Consider the following 18,419-nt stretch of genomic DNA (forward strand, 5'->3'; position numbering starts at 1 on the left):
TAACACCTTCCCATAGCGAAAACAACTCCCGGACCTCGATTCTCAAGGGTTTTGCTTACTTTTTCTCTTCCCAAGAAAAAATAAGATATCACCGGTTAAAAAGGTTCAAACGTAATCAATGTTTGACACCCGAAAACCAAGATAAAACACACATATTTAAAGATATTCAAATATTATTAAGAGTTCCATTTATTGTGATATTTTGAGAATTAATAACATTAATAATGCAGAAAGCCAAAAGGTTAACTTTAGCATTAGCAACGGTAATCAAAGTTAAAGATAAAAAGCCAAACCATCCATATCATTATTACTCACTGTATTTTCTTTTAAAACTTGAGTTATATCTCTAGAGGACCATAATCTACTACGTTTTCCAGGATCTTCCAGTGATTCTTGTCTAACAATTTCTTTTCCAATATCCTCAACCAAATCATGCAATGTCACATTACCAGACTCACTTATTTTTATGAGAGATTTTTCCACTAACACATTAATGTGATCTTTCATGATATCACCATGATGAGCATGAAGTATTTCTTCGACCCTTGTCAATTTCCATCCTTTAAAGCAACAAGCAATGTCAAGAAACACAAATTTCTCTTCTTCCTGCAAAGCATCAAAGCTTAGTTGTAGTGTCATTTGGATCTTTTTATTGGCAACTCTTTCATAACGATCTAGTGCACATCTACATTCCTCTATTGTCTTATTAAAAAAGTGAGAACCTATTACTTCCAAAGCGAGTGGAAGGCCAGAAGCATATGCTACGACACGTTTCAAAACATGTGCATAACCTGAAAAAACTTGGTCTTTCACATCCATTAATTCTTTTCCATTCTTCTGTACTGATAAAATATCTTTATAGCTTGAACTATATTCAATTTTTAATGCTTTCCATCCCACCAAGTCAAAAGCATCTTCATCATTCAATCCCTTCACCTCATATGATCTTTCAACCTCATGCCTTGTTAGCAACCTTCTGTCCCGAGTCGTAATGATGACTCTACTTCCTGGACCAAACCAATTAGCAGATCTTCCAGCAATGGCCTCTAATTGTTCCAAATTGTCAACATCGTCTAGAAGCAAAAGAACCTTCTTGTTATGGAGCCTTTGTTGTAATATTGAAATTCCTTGTCCAACACTTGTTAACTCCATGTTCTTCTCTCCAACAATTTGAGACAGAAGGATCTTTTGGAGATAAATCATGTTCATACCCATCCCTGTCCAGAAAAAGAAAAGAGGTCATTAGTGTATATGTCTATGTTTTTATCACTTGTTATATATTAGGCTTAATTGTATTTTTCACCCTCCATCTATCGACGATTTTATCACCCACTTTTTTTTTGGAATTTTTCCCCTTTATGTTTTCCCTATAATTTGGTAGTCTCCCTCCCAAACTTTATATTGAAGTGACAACATCTATCTTATCTTATTTACTAAAGCTTAACCCCTGAAGCTAACCCTAACCCTAATATTTTCCCCCCATTTTTCCTCCACTTTTCTGATCCATTGGATCTTGCACATTTAGGCGCCATTCAATTTTAGCCATTGATCATATTTCATATTTATCTCTTCTATTTTCCGAAACAACTATTTCATATTTATCTCTTCTATTTTCCGAAACAACTATTTCATATTTATCTCTTCTATTTTCCGAAACAACTATTTCATATTTATCTCTTTTGTTTTCCGAAACAACTATTTCAAATTTATCTATAGCCCTATTTTTCCGAAACAACTATTTCATATTTATCTCTTCTGTTTTCCGAAACAACTATTTCATATTTATCTCTACTTCAGCTTATCCCCCCAAGCTAACCCTAACCCTAATATTTACCCCCATTTTTCCCTCCACTTTTCTAAGCCATTGGATCATGCACATTTAGGCGCCATTTAATTTTAGCCATTGATCATATTTCATATTTATCTCTTCTATTTTTCGAAACAGCTATTTCATATTTATCTCTTTTATTTTCCGAAACAACTATTTCATATTTATATCTTCTATTTTCCGAAACAACTATTTCATATTTATCTCTACTTCCGAAACAAATTGGCCCTACAACTATTTCATATTTATCTATAGCCCTATTTTTCCGAAACAACTATTTCATATTTATCTCTTTTGTTTTCCGAAACAACTATTTCATATTTATCTATTGCCCTATTTTTCCGAAACAACTATTTCATATTTATCTCTTCTATTTTCCGAAACAACTATTTCATATTTATCTTAATTACTAAAGCTTAACCCTTCAAGCTATTGTTGCCCTAATATTTCCCCCCCATTTTTCCCTCCACTTTTCTAAGCCATTGGATCTTGCACATTTAGGCGCCATTCAATTTTAGCCATTGATCCTCTTACTTAATGCCAGCCGAATTTTGTTATCAAGTTTGCTATAATTTTGGCCAGCCGAATCCTTATTTTTTAACCTAACAAATTTCATTCATATCCTCCTTTTTTTTTTTTTTGAATCAAATATTTTCTACACTTTTAGATTTGCAATTATTTAACATAACAAATTCCATCTAAAAAAAAATGCATCGCACCAATTTTATTCCTATCCTCTTGCCTTTTTTTTTTATGAAGCAAATATTTTCTACCCTAACTTACTAAAGCTTAACCCCTCAAGCTATTGTTGCTCTAATATTTTCCCCACATTTTCCCTCCACTTTTCTGAGCCATTGGATCTTGCACATTTAGGCGCCATTCAATTTTAGCCATTGATCATCTTACTTAATGCCAGCCAAATTTTGTTATCAAGTTTGCTATAATTTTGGCCAGCCGAATCCTTATTTATTAACCTAACAAATTTCATTCCTATCCTCCTTTTTTTTTTAATCAAATATTTTCTACACTTTTAGGTTTGCAATTATTTAACATAACAAATTCCATCTAAAAAAATGCATCGCACCAATTTTATTCTTATCCTCTTGCCCTTTTTTTTTTATGAAGCAAATATTTTCCACCCTAACTTACTAAAGCTTAACCCCTCAAGCTATTGTTGCCCTAATATTTTCCCCTCATTTTTCCCTCCACTTTTCTGAGCTATTGGATCTTGCACATTTAGGCGCCATTCAATTTTAGCCATTGATCGTCTTACTTAATGCCAGCCGAATTTTTTTATCAAGTTTGCTATAATTTTGGCCAGCCGAATCCTTATTTTTTAACCTAACAAATTTCATTCCTATCCTCCTTTTTTTTTTTTGAATCAAATATTTTCTACACTTTTAGGTTTTCAATTATTTAACATAACAAATTCCATCTAAAAAAATGCATCGCACCAATTTCATGCCCACCAATTTCATGCCATTTTTATCCTTATTTATTAATTTTATTAGGTCTGCAGCAACTTAACCTAATAATTTCCCTCTAAAACTCTGCATTAGATTAGCAGCAATTTAACCTAACAAATTCCATCTAAAATGCAGCGCACCAATTTAAACTAACAAATTCCTTCTAAAATGCAGCAATCCCTAATATTTCTCCTCGCTGATAAGCTTTTTATTCATATCCTGTTGTGTCATCGTTTGTATATATCTATTGTTTCTGTAGACTTTTTTTTTGACAAGTTGTTGTACACTTATTAATGATATTTTTTTTGTTACAATTGTTAATGATATATTTGTACTATACAGTAGAAACTCTTTAATTTAATACTCGGTAAATTAATAAACTCTCTAAAATAAAAAATTTGTCCGGTCCTGACTTGGGCCAATGTAAAAAATTGAAAAACTCGATAAAATAATAAGATAATAATTTTTTGGGAGATCCCTTTATAATTTTCGGTCCCAAGAAAATCATAAATTAATAATTCATAGAAACTGAAAAAAATATATTAAGAATACATTGAACACATTTGTTCCTCTTGTTTACATTTACTGTACTTCAAAAGTCAGTATTGATTTCCAATGCATATGAACACAGTAGTTACTAATTTACGTTGAGTCCCAAGGTTCGCTGCAACGTAATTCTAAGAGGCATAGACTAATTTGCCTTTTTGTTTGGTATGTACAATATAATTACTTAAAAACTCTTTAAATTAATAATTATTAATTTATCGATAAATTAATAACTCTCTAAATTAATAAATTTCTCCGGTCCTGACATTATTAATTTATAGAGTTTTAACTGTATTTATAAACAATAGAGGATTTTAGGCTGACTTTTGATATTCAAACTATACCTTAAACAATTTTGTTTGTTACATTTGAAATTCATAAATATTTATGCTTATAATTTTAATCTATATAAACTTTTTTATATAAAATATCGTTCATAATCTATATGTGGTAGCGTAATAAAAAAAAACGAAAAGACGGCTATGTGAATGCCCGTCTTTCCACACGTTGACATAATGTAAATCAATATTTTTCTAAATTAAAAATAAATCAAATTATTACGTGGTATAACCCGTGAAAATAAAACTATCACATACCTCCCTAAAAACAAAAGAAACAAAAAACTATCACATTCCTTAAAAAAAACAAAAAAAAAACTATCACATGCTTGAAAAATTCTATAAAAATCCTAACGAATCTTTTTCATTTTTATAAAGGAACGAATATCTTAATATATATATATATATATATATATATATATATATATATATAAATGTTAGATATTCTCCAATCAACCTTAATTAACCCTAATCCCGCCCTTTTTGGCGGGTCTAAATATATTTTTTTTAAAAATTGTTTTGCAAGGAATTGAACCAACTACCCATAACAACACCTTAGAGCTTTTACCACTAGACCACTAACATTTTTATTGAAATATAGTTGCTTCTAAAATGGATATGTAATCTTAAAGGCCTTTTTTTTAAGCCACTAACACTCATTTTTATTGTGTTTATTTTCATGTTTGATTAATTTCACATAATTTAATTTATGACTTTTATTCCATGTTCATTTTTGTTGATGCAAACTAATGTTATAATTTTCTTTTTTGAGATTTTGCATGTCGATCACTCTCAAATATCACTTAGTTTCATTGTTTCTATTACTTTGAATGTAACTCTAAAATTAATAATATAGTCACTTTGATGCTTATATAAGAAACTCTACAAAACCCGTACATCGTACGGGTTAGAGTCAAGTTGATATAACACTCAACTCTCTTAATCGTGTGACTTTTCTTTAAAGTCAAAAAAAATTGCCAAAAATCAACTTCTACACTTGAGAGCGAATGAAACTTTTTCGTATGTGAATGAAACTTTTAATTAGGGTGTCAAACATTTTGGCATTCTTAGGAATTTTATTTTTTAATTTTAAAGGAAGGTCATGAGTTGAGTGTCATATCAAAAAATGATATAACCACAACATAAATTTGAAGGAAAAATGGAATGGAGAGTATCAAATCACAAAGGAAAAAAAGTACGAGACCAAAATCACTAAAATAGATAAGAGGCTAAATTTGCACAACTGCGATATATGGAGGGTCAAAGTGCACATAAATCTGTATATTTTAACTAAAATTCTCCTTTCATTTGTTTGTCGTATAGGGTTTTGAAAAAATTAATTAAGAAATATAATTACCGTAGATTTTTTAATAAAAAAAAAATATTTAGTTTCTCACTCTCTCCATATTGTCGGTAAAGGAGCAATTTCCCGGCAATTTCTCCATCTTATCTTATATATAACTAGATTGATGACCCGTGCGCCGCACGGGTCTTATGAACCGAGAGAGAGAGAGAAAGAAAGAAGAGTATAGGAGAAGACGATGAAGGGGGAAGGGGCATTTTGATTGGGAATGGGCGGTGCTCATATACCTATTTAACATTTTTTTAGCAACATATACCTATTTAAAAGAAAACAATCGATGCTTAATTTAACATTGCAATTTCTTAATAATTAAAAGTTGCCTTTCTTTATATGTTATAGCATAAAAGTAACTTGCAAATTCATTCCATAATCATAAAGAAGTCCAAGAAACTCGTTAGTACATATATATTTGAATACACGTTCTTTTTTGTATTACCTTGGAAATTTTTAGAACTTGAATTTAATACCAAAAAATTAGAACATATGGATTCATAGGTTTTGAGAAAGACATTGAAAAGCATATAAACTTCAAAACTCACTATTAAGTAACAAACTCATTATAAAATAATCCTTTAATTTAAAATTATTATAAGGCAAAGCTTTTTAGAAAATAATCTCTTAACTTAGAAGAATTGTCACAATATGTTTATTTAATTTGACGATATGAATGCTTTGTGTGGCTAAAGATTCTTTTATTCCTTGTTTTCACTTTGGATTGGGATGCTTTGCTCTAGTGCTTGTAAGTATAGACCATTAACAAAGGATGATATAACAAAAAAAAATGGAACAAATAAGCGACATTTCATTGAAATTGGAAGAGAAAAGAACATTGATCATCAAGTGAATACATATCGATCAGTACTAAAGTTTGCTGCATTCATATAGCAGGACTTAGTTGATTACGCACTATATAATAATATTATAGCATCACTTTAATTCTTCAATGTGCAGATTTATTATTTGTTAGAGTATTTCTTTGGTTGATTGGACTCAGTCAAAAAATCACACTATATAGCAGCACTATGAGTAGGTTGATATTAAGCAACTAAGATATCGCGTATAACCAATATATTATTATGATTACATGCAGCTTTAAGATATCGCGTATAACCATGATATTATTATGATTACATGCAGCTTTTGCAGACAAAAAATTTAAGTAGGTTGTGCCATTGATTGTAACTGTATTGAACCTGAAACCTACTAATCATTCCATTGGTTGGTTTTAGCTTCTGTTAGCCAAACTTACATTTCATAAGAGCACACCATTGATCACACCAAGGTTTGATGGTGGGCAAGTTAACTAACAAAGTAGCAGGTTGCAGCCATCCCTTCCATTTGTTAATAACAACTCAACATATAAAATAATATGTTGACTTTGTACATGGTCATGAAAAATAATATCCTTCCATTAATTTGACTTTTGTACATGGTCATGAAACACAAACGATACCAAGAGAGGTATATTTTTTTAGCTTTGGAATAGCAATAAGAGAGGAAAAAAAGATGTTGCAATAGCCCCATCATAAAACACCACAATGGAATAGCAATATGTGATGAATGAATATTCAACCAAACTTAAAAGATACCGAAGCGCTCACCTAAAAATACCACATATTCAATCAAACTTAATGTTGTGCACAAAATCTACACCAGGAGCACAAAGGCAGGGGCAATACATACCAAAAACAAACAAAAAAAGGACCATCCACCTAAGCTAATAAAACCACGGCCTAAACCTGATATCAACCAAAAAAGCCATCACCTAGAATTTCCCAATTGTATCTCACAAAACCCATTCCTAATTGTGACAAACCAACATAGATCACAACTGAAAACAGTTCTCAGAACTACTGGACAACAGCTGCATGCACCAGTAGGAAAAACCAAAAAGGCATAAATACAAACTCCTTTAGATATATGATTGTGCTGAATGTAAGTTTAATCTGTTAGGGCCTCCATAAGATAATGTATTTTTCATAAAGCTTTCGAATTTTACACGAACTTTGTGCTTGATCTGCATACAAATGAGATTATAAACTTTACTTGGATGAGTTTGAAAAAGAAGATAATTTATAAATCATTAAATATGTGTGTCCATTCCTTTCAAAAGTAGGATGAGATTAATTGTCACCTCAACATCAATCTAAAACAGTCTGAAAAATAATATCAGGATAAAAATACTGCACTTCATATGCTTCTTTACTGCATTTTGTAAGCATCAACAGAAAATAGAAATTCAAGAATGTATACCATCATGAGTTATACTGTCACTGTGAGCCACCGCAAGCAAACACCGTGACATAAGCCATCACCGCTGCAAGCAGCTACCACGCACAAACCTTCTTCTTAAGAGATATACTAATCTGGATTTTGGCGTATTAGGAAGAGCAGCAGTTTGAGATCCGATTGCATGAGGAAATAGAGAAGTAGAAAGCAAAAATTGCTGGAGCTGTTATGAAGGATGGTCGTGAGAGAAAGAGATGGATTGGATGAGGGAGAAAGGATTGAGACCTAGAAAATGAAGGGGTAAAGAAGAAACAGAAAGTGAAATAGAAAGAAGAAGAAGAATAATAATTAGCATGTCAAATAACCAGGAGTATTTTTTTTTTTAAGGTAACGACCAGGAGAATTGTATGCCACCGTTTGAGGAGTGTACATTTATAGCATGAGATATGGTGGATAATTATGGGAAAATTAGTTTCCAATACACACAATTTAATGCTTTACGCATATCAAGCAGGGAAAGTTTGAAAAAAATTCTTCTGTCTTTCAGATATAAATAGCAGGAAGGGAGAGTGAATAGATGCACATAAATGCTTTGGGGACTGCCAATGGTATTATAAACGTCATATTTAATAGCATGATAACAGTGCTGTTCCCAAACATCAGTAAGGCACGCATAGAATAGGGAAAATAACAATTGTGAAGCAAAAATTTGAAATTCAAATTTAACATGTAATAGGAGGGAAAAATTAGGTTAACTAATTAGGTCATTAGCAATTAATGGCATGGATTTAGAGGGAAAAAATTAGGTTAACTAATAGCATGACCTAATAAGCTTTAAGAGTAAGTGATAGAGCTTAACCCCTATAGCTTTTTTTTTTTTGAACAAACTAAAATGAGATATATTAACAAAAATGATTCACCCCGCACAAGGTGTGCAAGGGGCAAACCACCCAAAAGTATTTACACAAACAAAGTAGCCACCGCAAGGGAGTTCCAACCAAAACAAAACAAATTACATGTGGACACCCATACACAGAATAGGGTGTTGCCACCAATCATGATAGCTATAACCAAAATTCACCTGTTTTGACTTCAGCCATAAGAAAGAATTTAATTTGACCTGTTCGACAAGTGCATAAGGATTAGAAACCTTGTTTTGGAACACCCGGTTGTTCCTTTCCTTCCAAAGCACCCAAACAGAGGCAAACCAAATTATCTTCAAAAATGTATAAGTGGATCTTGGCAGCCCCGCCATTGAGGTGAATTGAATAAAATGTTGTCGTATGTTACCAGGAGTCACCGAAGAAGTATGTAACCAACGGCAAATGTTATACCAAAGAGAGCTGAATATATTACAATGTAAAAACAAATGTGTTGCCGTTTCCAAACCTCCACAACCTGTAATACAAGCCGTGTCTGAATTTTGAATGACTTGCCTTTGCACCAAATTATCTTTCGTAGGTAGTCTATTGCGGAGAAGCCGCCAAACGAACACTGACACCTTTGACGGAATATGCTTTTGCCAAACATCATAAACCAAAGTCCTATCCAAAGGTTGACCGGTGGTGGTAAGAAAGTGATAGGCTCCCTTCACCGAGTAACCATGAATAGGATCTAACAACACTACTACAAAAATGGGCTTATATAGCGCTTTTTTTTGCTTTAGATAGCGCTTTTGAAGCGCTACTGTAAATGGCGCTGGTAAAGGTAATATAGCGCTTTTTTTTCTGTATAAAGCGCTAGCTAAAGCATGGTTTATATAGCGCTTTATGTCAAAAAGCGCTAGCAAACGTTCTCCTTAGATAGCGCTTTCAAAAATAAACGCCATGTAAGACAGGTTTAAAAGCAGCGTTTTTGTTTTAAAAACGCTGTGTAACAATAGGTTTAGATAACGCTTTATAAAGGAAAAAAAGCGCTAGGAAAAGCATTTATTCTTTTCTTTTGTCAAGTTTTTTTTCCTTTCCAGATAGCATTTTTTATTAATTTAAAGTAATATATATATATATATATATATATATATATATATATAATTTTGGCACATTTGAGACTATTATTTATCAAATAAAACTTAACCATATCATAAAAAATGTATGTATATATAGTATAAAAGTCAGAAATGTATAGCCTCTAATATGGTAACATGGATATCTCTAAGAGTTACAACTAATTAGTTAACATAAAGATCAAAATAATCTTCTATGGTATCATGCAGTCTTCATCTATCTTCTTGGTCTTCTCAACATTTTTATCCAAAATGAGCAGGCAAATCATCATTCATTTCCAAATTTCGTTCACTCTCCTCCACCTGAAATATACCAGAAAACACCATTAAGCAATAACACAACATTATATTAGAGATAAATTCAAAGTACTACTGATCATGAGTACAAATTAAAGCAAGATTATAAATTGAAACAACTACCACTTCTAGCAAATATATTTAGAAACATTAAACTCACCTTATTATAAAAAATTCATATAACTTTTAGGCTGATCATGAACCGACACCATTCTTCTTGGATTTCTATTAGTTTATCTTTTGAGTATGTCACACAGTTGAAACCATTAATGTACTGCATATATTATAACATAAAAAATAACCATGTTACTTAATAAAGTTATTCGGAGAAATTCCTTAACCATGTAAGCTTGACTGGTTCTTGTTCTGCTTCCATTATTACCAAGGATATTTGATGGCGATAAGAAGGAGAATTTCCTTGTTAAAAAAGATTGCAATATATGCAACCCACAAAGCAATCAATTGCAATCCGAAACACATTATCTAATACAACTATAAACAATATTATCCCTAAAAAAAACTATAAACAATACTAATAACAAATCTGAAGAACAATATAATTTCAACAGCAGAATTAGCAAATACACATCTGAACCTGTATTTAAATAATGTATTGTGGAGCAATAACATTTTGTTCAAATTTTGCTATGCAATAGCGCTATATGCCGCTATTTAACCGAACACGTACATTTAATTTGAAGCTTCAGTTGCAGAAAAGGGGCGTAAATTAGATAATAATATAAAATAAAAAAAACTACCTGAAGTTCATCTCTGGAGATACCTTCGGACGGAATAGCCAACATAAGTTGAAATTCAGGGGATCCCAAAGTAGCATAAGTGTTTCCTTCATCAGTTAACACCCATGTCTCCCTCTTAATATCCTATATCCACATCATAACAAACCAAAATTGTCACAAACGATTTACATTTTATTGCATATAACATTAATTTAATTTTGGATATATGGAAAAAGTTACTTACCGTAGCATCGATGACGTATCTGAAGCCATGCAGACTCTTGATGACATTGACAATTTCATTGTGGTCAATGCCACGTTCAGCAGCAAAATCACCTGAATCTTTAATCTCATCGTTGTTTTGCAGGTAACCAAGAATTGACTTCGATTGGGTTTTCTCCGAGAAGAATTGAGGAAGGGTTTTCTTAGAAAGTAATAATTGAGGGTTTAAGAGGATGATGGAAACCAATTGTTCAGATAAAACGAGGGTTTGAGTTCTTAGAGTGGAAGTAAAAGGGTTTGGTGGAAGAAGACGAGAAAAGAAAATTCTAGGAACAAAAGCATTTAATGGAAAGAAGAAAAAAAAAAACGTGAAACGTGGATGAATGATGGAACCTAAGATAAACACACTCATTTTTATTTTTTTGTTGAGGATCCAAAATATTAGCACTTTTAGTTAATATATTAAGCGTTTATTTTTAATAAATAAATAAAAAAACCAAAGCATAAAAAGTAGGCTTTTAGTTAATGTATAAAAATAAATTTTAAAAAAAAAAACAAAAACAAACTTTTTTTTTTTTGAGGATCCAAAATATTAGCACTTTTAGTTAATAAAAAGTAGGCTTTTAGTTAATGTATAAAAATAAATTTAAAAAAAAAAAACAAAAACAAACTTTTTTTTTGAGGATCCAAAATATTAGCACTTTTAGTTAATATATTAAGCGTTTATTTTTAATAAATAAAAAAAAACCAAAGCATAAAAAGTAGGCTTTTAGTTAATGTATAAAGATAAGATAAATTTAAAAGAAAAAAAAACAAAAACAGAGTTCCTTGAAGAGAAAAACAAAAACATAGTTCCTTGAAGAGAATCGAACTGGTGCCAGTAGGGAAAATGGGATATACACTCCACCACTCGGCTACATGAAATCAATTGATATATAGCACTTTTCATAAAATATAAACGCTATTAAACCCAAACCAACCATAGTGCTTTAAAAGCGCTATTTATTGCTGATCTCAAAATAGCGGTTCCTATAATAGGCGCTATCTAAGATAATTTTTTTTCTTTTTTTAATATTTATTAATTTTATTGAATCTATAGTGACACTTTTTAAATAAAGCGCTATATGAACTTAATATCAAAGATAGCATTTTTTTAAAAAAGTGCTATCTAAAGCCTCCGTGTTTTGATATATAGCGCTTTAGTGGTAAAAGCGCTAATAAAGAGGCGCTATATTTTCCCAATTTTGTAGTAGTGCAACCAGCGCCACGTGTCATGAACATTTTCCTGCAAAACAATGTTATTAAGTAAAATAGAACACTCCCTCGCACCCTCCTCCTCCCAAGCAAACAGCCGACGCCTCCACACCCACTCCCAACCCCCAACCGCACCAAAGTCCCTCCTCGCCTCCACCACCGAACACTCCTTATTCAACGCAAGATCATATAAGCGGGGAAAAGTAGTTCTCAAAGGAAAGTCCCCCACCCAAGTATCATGCCAAAATAAAGTATCATTACCATCTCCCACCACCCTACGGATGTTATTATCAAACCACCTCCCGACACCCTCTCCCAACCCCTCCCGAATCCTACAAATCGACTGCCACCAAGCCGAACAATGTCTACCACCCTCCTTCAACCGCCCCCCCTCCTCACCATAACGGGCTTTCAAAACTCGATACCATAAGCCCTCCTTCTCCACCAACATCCTCCAACACCACTTCCCCAACAAGGATAAATTAAATGCTCCCACCCTCCTCACCCCCAATCCTCCATCCTCCTTCGGAGTACAAATAGACTCCCAATTAATCCAGGCTATTTTCCTATTATCCTCACCACCCCCCAGAAAAAAAATTTAAAAATAGATTCAATAGAAGAAATTATACCTGCAGGGGCTTTGAAAAAGGAAAGAAAGTAAACCGGAAGAGAAGACAGGACAGATTTGAGAAGTACCAGGCGACCTCCAAAGGAAAGGAACTTGTGTTTCCACGACGACAGGCGAGAGACTATACGATCAACAACAGGTTTCCAAAAAGATAGTTTCCTAGAATCACCACCAATAGGCAACCCCAAATAGACAAAATGAATTGATCCCCGAAGACAATTCATCACCAAAGCCGCCTCTGACAACCAAGTATCAGGAATATTTACACCTGTCAGCGTGCTTTTGTTAAAATTAACTTTCAAACCCGAGATGTCCTCAAAAAGTAACAACAAGGCTCGCATAGTACGCACATTCTGCCAACTCTTTTCACCAATAATAATAGTATCGTCCGCAAACTGAAGATGTGTCAGCCGCACCACACCATTTTGCCCAACACCATACCCATGAAATAAGTCTTCCTCCACTACTGCTTGCATTAAGACATTAAACCCTTCAGCAGCCAAAAGAAATAAGAACGGAGACAAAGGGTCACCTTGACGAAGATCCCTCTCAATAGGAAACTCCTATGTGGGGGAACCATTGACTAAAACCGACGCTGTTGCCGTTCCAACACATTCAGAAATCCATTTCCGCCAAATTGTAGGAAAATTCATTTTAGCCATTACGGAATCAAGATACTTAAAGTCAACCGAGTCATATGCTTTCTAGAAGTCCACTTTGAACAAAAGCAACTCTTTATTCTTCCGCCTTGCTTCATCAACCGCTTCGTTAGTTATTAAAATGCCATCTAAAATTTGCTTTCCCTTGACAAAAGCAGATTGCGAATCAGATACCACACTCCCCACCACTAAACGAAGCCTATTAGCAAGAACTTTAGCAAGGACCTTATATAAGCACCCAACCAGGGAGATAGGCCGAAAATCATTTAGCCTTTGCGGACTTGTGACCTTTGGGATTAAAGCTATAAAAGTAGAATTCAAGCCTTTAGTCAGCTTTCCATTTCTGTGAAATTCCACCAAAAATCTCATAAAATCATCCTGTAAAATGTCCCAAAAATCTTTTATGAACCCAAAGCTGACACCATCCGGTCCCGGACTCTTAAAACTATCACAGTTCCAAACTGCCTGCTTCACTTCCTCACGGGTAAAAGGTTTTGTTAGATTTCCGGCCTCCACCCATGATAATTGGCGAAAATGGAGACCTTCCACCCCTGGCCGAGCTGCTCCTAGCGCCTTAAAGTGATTGGAAAAATGACGGAACACAGCAGCGCGAACATTATGCACCCCCTCAACTCTGACACCATCAACAGACACCATATTGATAGCGTTTTGACGACGCCGATCAGACATACAGCCGTGGAAGAATTTAGAGTTAGCATTCCCTTCCTGAAGCCAATTCATTCTTGAGTTTTGCCAATTAATACTATTCTGTAAAGAGCCATGGAATGCAAATTAACAGACAACTCGTGAAGCTCTTCTACCTCCTCCACCAGCAGCACTGACAACTCTGCTTTTGCATCCAACACTGATATTTTATTTTTAACCTCCACCATCCTACTCTCCATGTTTTGAAAATGTTGTTGGTGCCACTCCTTTAGACTGAATTTCATCAAATTCAGCTTCTGCTTTAAAACATAACGGCCCCATCCTTCACAATTAAAAGTTCCCCATTGTGTTCGGACATAGTCTGCATAACCCGGGTAATCTGACCAACATTTAAGCATCCTAAGCGGACGGGGTCCCCAATTCGCCTCATCGACATATAATAACAAGGGAACATGATCCGATAGACCCCGTTGATGAGCAACCTGAATACAATTTGGCCACATCTCACACCATTTTTCCGACAACAAGAACCTATCCAGTCTACTCATAGAAATTCCATCACCACGATACCATGTAAATAACCGACCACTAATGGGTAAATCAATGAGTAAACAATTGTTGATGAAGTTATTAAATAAATCCGCATCCACCTGTCTAAAGACCGTACTTCTTCCTTTCCTCTCATCCATGTTGCGAACAGAGTTAAAGTCCCCGCAGATGCACAAACAAAAATCACTGTTGTTAAGAACAATTGGTTGCAACCGCTCCCATAAATCTTTTTTAGCTGTCAATTCACAAGGTGCGTACACATTGAAAATAATAAACTTAGCACCTGAATCAATAACCCTTCCTCTGATAATTAAAACATGTTCAAAACTCATAGAAGACAACACCTCCAACCGAGAGGCATCCCACACCGTAACCAAGCCTCCAGACGCCCCACTAGAAGGTTGGTAAGAAAAATCACCCGTACTATTACCCCAAATTGAATTAATGAACACATCATTCACCACTTGTAACTTAGTCTCTTGTAAACACAACACCAACGGCTTCTTCTCTAGAACTAACTTTCGCACCTCCACCCTCTTCTCACCACCACCTAACCCCCTCGCGTTATACGACAAAATCTTCATTGACACCTCCAACCTCCCCTACCTACCAACGCCCCCTCTAACACACTCAACCTATTCGGCCTCAGTCCCCCCACCAACACCACTCACCACCTCACAACCTCCAGTCGCCCTCCACTCTCTCCTCCCCTCCCTTGACAACAGGTTAAAACTATTCGACGTGTCACAATGATATTTCACCCCCACAACCTTCCCTAATTCCTTCACTTCCTCCGCCAACACCTTCTGTTTCCCATGTAAATGCACCCAATGCTCCCAATCATTTTCCCCGGATGAAGTTACATTATTCGTAGAATCCGAAGTGGAATCCACTACAACCTTTGTTGAAGCTTTCACAACACAGCCCTTCTTCCTCTGATTTCGCTTTTTCAAAATTTTCAATATCTGATTGCGATCCTTTGCCGGCATCCTTGCAATCTTTTTCATTAAGCCGACAGATTTATGTACCACACCAACCCTTTTTTCCTTAGAAGTTACAACATCTGAAGAAGGAGAAAACTTTCCAGTACCATGCTCTACCTCTTTTAATTTACGGACATCACAAGTGGAAGAAAAAATAACACCTCCTTCCGAAATAGGCTTCTCTTTCGATAACCAATCCAAACTCCACGGCCCCGGATGAGATACTTCTGTTACCCTTGCTGTTTGGTTCGGTTTGTGAAGTCCTGCACTCTGAACAACATCATTTTTTGGCTTCGACACAGGCTGTAACACCGGTGATAGATGCACCTCAAAAAATTCTGGATTACCGTTCACCTCTTTATCAACCTTAGATACAGATTGATGAGAATTTAAAGATGCTTCTTTCTTATCTTCATGCTGTCTCCATTCTTGCTGCAAATCGGTAACTAAATCATCCAATTCCCATTCCCCTTGAACCTCTTCCAATCCCTCAACAACATTCGGAAACGATGGCGCTTCCGGTGTAGACTCAATCTCTATCATAAATGCGTCCTCTCCCAAGTGACAGCCTCATTCCTCCACCATTTTAATAGTGTAATTCCTCCCATCAATGACAAAATCAGAAGACGTGTTCAAAATCTCTAATTGTGGCGTTGAAACTAGAATGCGTGCATAATCATAGCGTGCCTTATCGACTGTGCATTCATCTGTTTTAATAAATCTGCCATAACCAGAAACACATAAACGGAAAAAGACCTCATTCCAAGCATGGACGGGAATGCCATAAGCTCGCAACCATGCCCCACGTTCGTATCGAACCGCCTCCGCTGACCACTTATGAACATTGGAGAAAAGCATAGAGAAAAAATCAAGTGCCTCATTAAACTCTTGCCAAATGTCTCTGCCATTATTACAATTAAGAAACACCATATCACCGCCCATGGGAGTAACCACAACATAAGGAAAACCTGCATCCTCGACTCGTTGTTGAAGTTCCACAGCCGAATCCCCCGCATTTACTGTTGCTATCAAACCTGAACTAGCCCACTGTCTATCCTCAATGCATGAGTTGTACACCGGAGCAAAGTGAAAAGACTCCTTACTTTTAGAATCCACTCACTTTGCCTGTACTGTTTCCTTTAAATTTAATTTTAGGCATTGTGAAGCTTTATTACCACCTGCACCCGTCACCACCTTCCCATTCAATTCCGTCCTTTTCTCCTCCTCCCTCAACTCACCTAACACGCCTCCAACTCCCTCGTCAACCCTCCTTGCCTTCAGTTTCTTCCCGTCTTCCCTAACCGTGACAACAACCTCCCCAATTCTCAGCTTGTTATCTCCCACAACTCTCTTCTCTGGCCCCTTCGTCCCCGACATCAATATTTTTTCCCCCAGACCTTTCTTAACACCCACGTTCCCAACCTCCATCAGCTCCTTCCTATCAGTCACCTTCGGGTTACAAACAACATAGTCATTATGTGCAAACCGATCATACCTAGCCTCTCGAGCCCAAACCCAACAATCCCCAATCCACACATTATTTAGAGCCTGAGATAGTTTATGCTTATTGTTCACATTAACAAACCTAACAAACCCGAATTCCTGACCTCTAGCATTACGATGTCGAGCAACAAAAACATCGGAAAGAATACCACATACCTCAAAAGCTTGACGTAATCGAAACAAAGGCATGTTGTCCGGGAAGTTAGTGACATAAAAAGAAGCTTTGTAACCTTGTTGATTGTCAGACAGCACCGCGTCATGCCATTCTGATGATGCGATGCGGCCTCCCACTTTGTTGGAGATACTGTCATCATCGATCCTTCCTCTGTCATCTGCTGCAAACCTATTTCGCCGCTCTCCTAAGAAACCTCTTCCAGAAACCTGATGTCGATCCTGTCCGTAACCTGTCGCCGTTCCTCGAAGATCCTCTGAACCTCTTGACCTGTCCCGTCGACGTTGATCCTGTTCAGTCGCTTTCCTCTTCCTAGACCTCACTGCGGTCCAATTTCCCCTATCCCCCCCAATATCTGCCACCCTGGCTGGACCCAATCCCCCCCATGGTATCTCTCTGCCGGAGATAAGCTCCGACGCGGTTGCCGGAAGCTAACCCTAGAGCTCCCGCCTCTCAAACGCTCCTTACCTCTCATCTTTTTTTTTATTTATTTAGGACACTTAAAAATACCCCTATAGCTATTTCTAACCCTAATATTTTCCCCCCATTTCTCCCTCCACTTTTCTGAGCCATTGGATCTTGCACATTTAGGCGCCATTCAATTTTAGCCATTGATCATCTTACTTAATTAATGCCAGCCAAATTTTGTTATCAAGTTTGCTATAATTTTGGCAAGCCGAATCCTTATTTTTTAACCTAACAAATTTCATTCCTATCCTCCTTTTTTTTTTAATCAAATATTTTTCTACACTTTTAGGTTTGCAATTATTTAACATAACAAATTCCATCTAAAAAAATACATCGCACAAATTTTATTCCTATCCTCTTGCCTTTTTTTTTTATGAACCAAATATTTTCTACCCTAACTTACTAAAGCTTAACTCTTCAAGCTATTGTTGCCCTAATATTTTCTCCCCATTTTTCCCTCCACTTTTCTGAGCCATTGGATCTTGCACATTTAGGCGTCATTCAATTTT

At 35.4% G+C, this 18,419-nt stretch overlaps 3 protein-coding genes and 2 long non-coding RNA genes across 5 annotated transcripts; all 5 read right to left on the reverse strand.

Annotated features, from left to right (window-relative positions):
* Nucleotides 1-273: 273 nt before the first annotated feature.
* Nucleotides 274-1,215, reverse strand: LOC146917814 (disease resistance protein Roq1-like). The gene has a single exon (XM_085721940.1). The coding sequence runs from the start codon at nucleotides 1,213-1,215 to the stop codon at nucleotides 274-276; it is 942 nt and encodes a 313-aa protein (XP_085578066.1).
* A 5,711-nt stretch (nucleotides 1,216-6,926) lies between these two features.
* Nucleotides 6,927-8,574, reverse strand: LOC146917815 (uncharacterized). The gene is made up of 2 exons (XR_015015866.1): nucleotides 7,795-8,574; nucleotides 6,927-7,558 (listed from the first exon to the last, which is right to left on the reverse strand). It is a non-coding gene; the product is annotated as an uncharacterized LOC146917815 (long non-coding RNA).
* Nucleotides 8,575-9,820: 1,246 nt separating this feature from the next.
* Nucleotides 9,821-10,404, reverse strand: LOC146917816 (uncharacterized). Its single transcript, XR_015015867.1, has 2 exons — nucleotides 10,230-10,404; nucleotides 9,821-10,075 (listed from the first exon to the last, which is right to left on the reverse strand). It is a non-coding gene; the product is annotated as an uncharacterized LOC146917816 (long non-coding RNA).
* A 3,902-nt stretch (nucleotides 10,405-14,306) lies between these two features.
* On the reverse strand, nucleotides 14,307-15,368 carry LOC146917817 (uncharacterized). Its single transcript, XM_085721941.1, has one exon. The coding sequence runs from the start codon at nucleotides 15,366-15,368 to the stop codon at nucleotides 14,307-14,309; it is 1,062 nt and encodes a 353-aa protein (XP_085578067.1).
* A 969-nt stretch (nucleotides 15,369-16,337) lies between these two features.
* On the reverse strand, nucleotides 16,338-17,917 carry LOC146917818 (uncharacterized). The gene is made up of 3 exons (XM_085721942.1): nucleotides 17,911-17,917; nucleotides 16,888-17,809; nucleotides 16,338-16,818 (listed from the first exon to the last, which is right to left on the reverse strand). Exons 1-3 carry the CDS (start codon nucleotides 17,915-17,917, stop codon nucleotides 16,338-16,340), a joined length of 1,410 nt encoding a protein of 469 aa, XP_085578068.1.
* Between the last annotated feature and the right edge of the window lie 502 nt (nucleotides 17,918-18,419).

This window comes from Medicago sativa, chromosome 6 (genome assembly GCF_051527215.1).
Source record: "Medicago sativa cultivar Bolivia chromosome 6, Bolivia_mono, whole genome shotgun sequence".
In the NCBI taxonomy this organism is placed as follows: Eukaryota; Viridiplantae; Streptophyta; class Magnoliopsida; order Fabales; family Fabaceae; genus Medicago; species Medicago sativa.

Excerpts from the sequence above, each read along its gene's own strand:
- LOC146917814 (XM_085721940.1), bottom strand. The coding sequence starts at position 1,215 with ATGGGTATGAACATGATTTATCTCCAAAAGATCCTTCTGTCTCAAATT.
- LOC146917818 (XM_085721942.1), bottom strand. Across the intron at positions 16,819-16,887 it reads AAGGAAACAGTACAGGCAAA|ACAGTGGGCTAGTTCAGGTT; the intron begins GTGAGTGGATTC and ends CATTGAGGATAG.
- LOC146917817 (XM_085721941.1), bottom strand. The coding sequence starts at position 15,368 with ATGAAGATTTTGTCGTATAACGCGAGGGGGTTAGGTGGTGGTGAGAAG.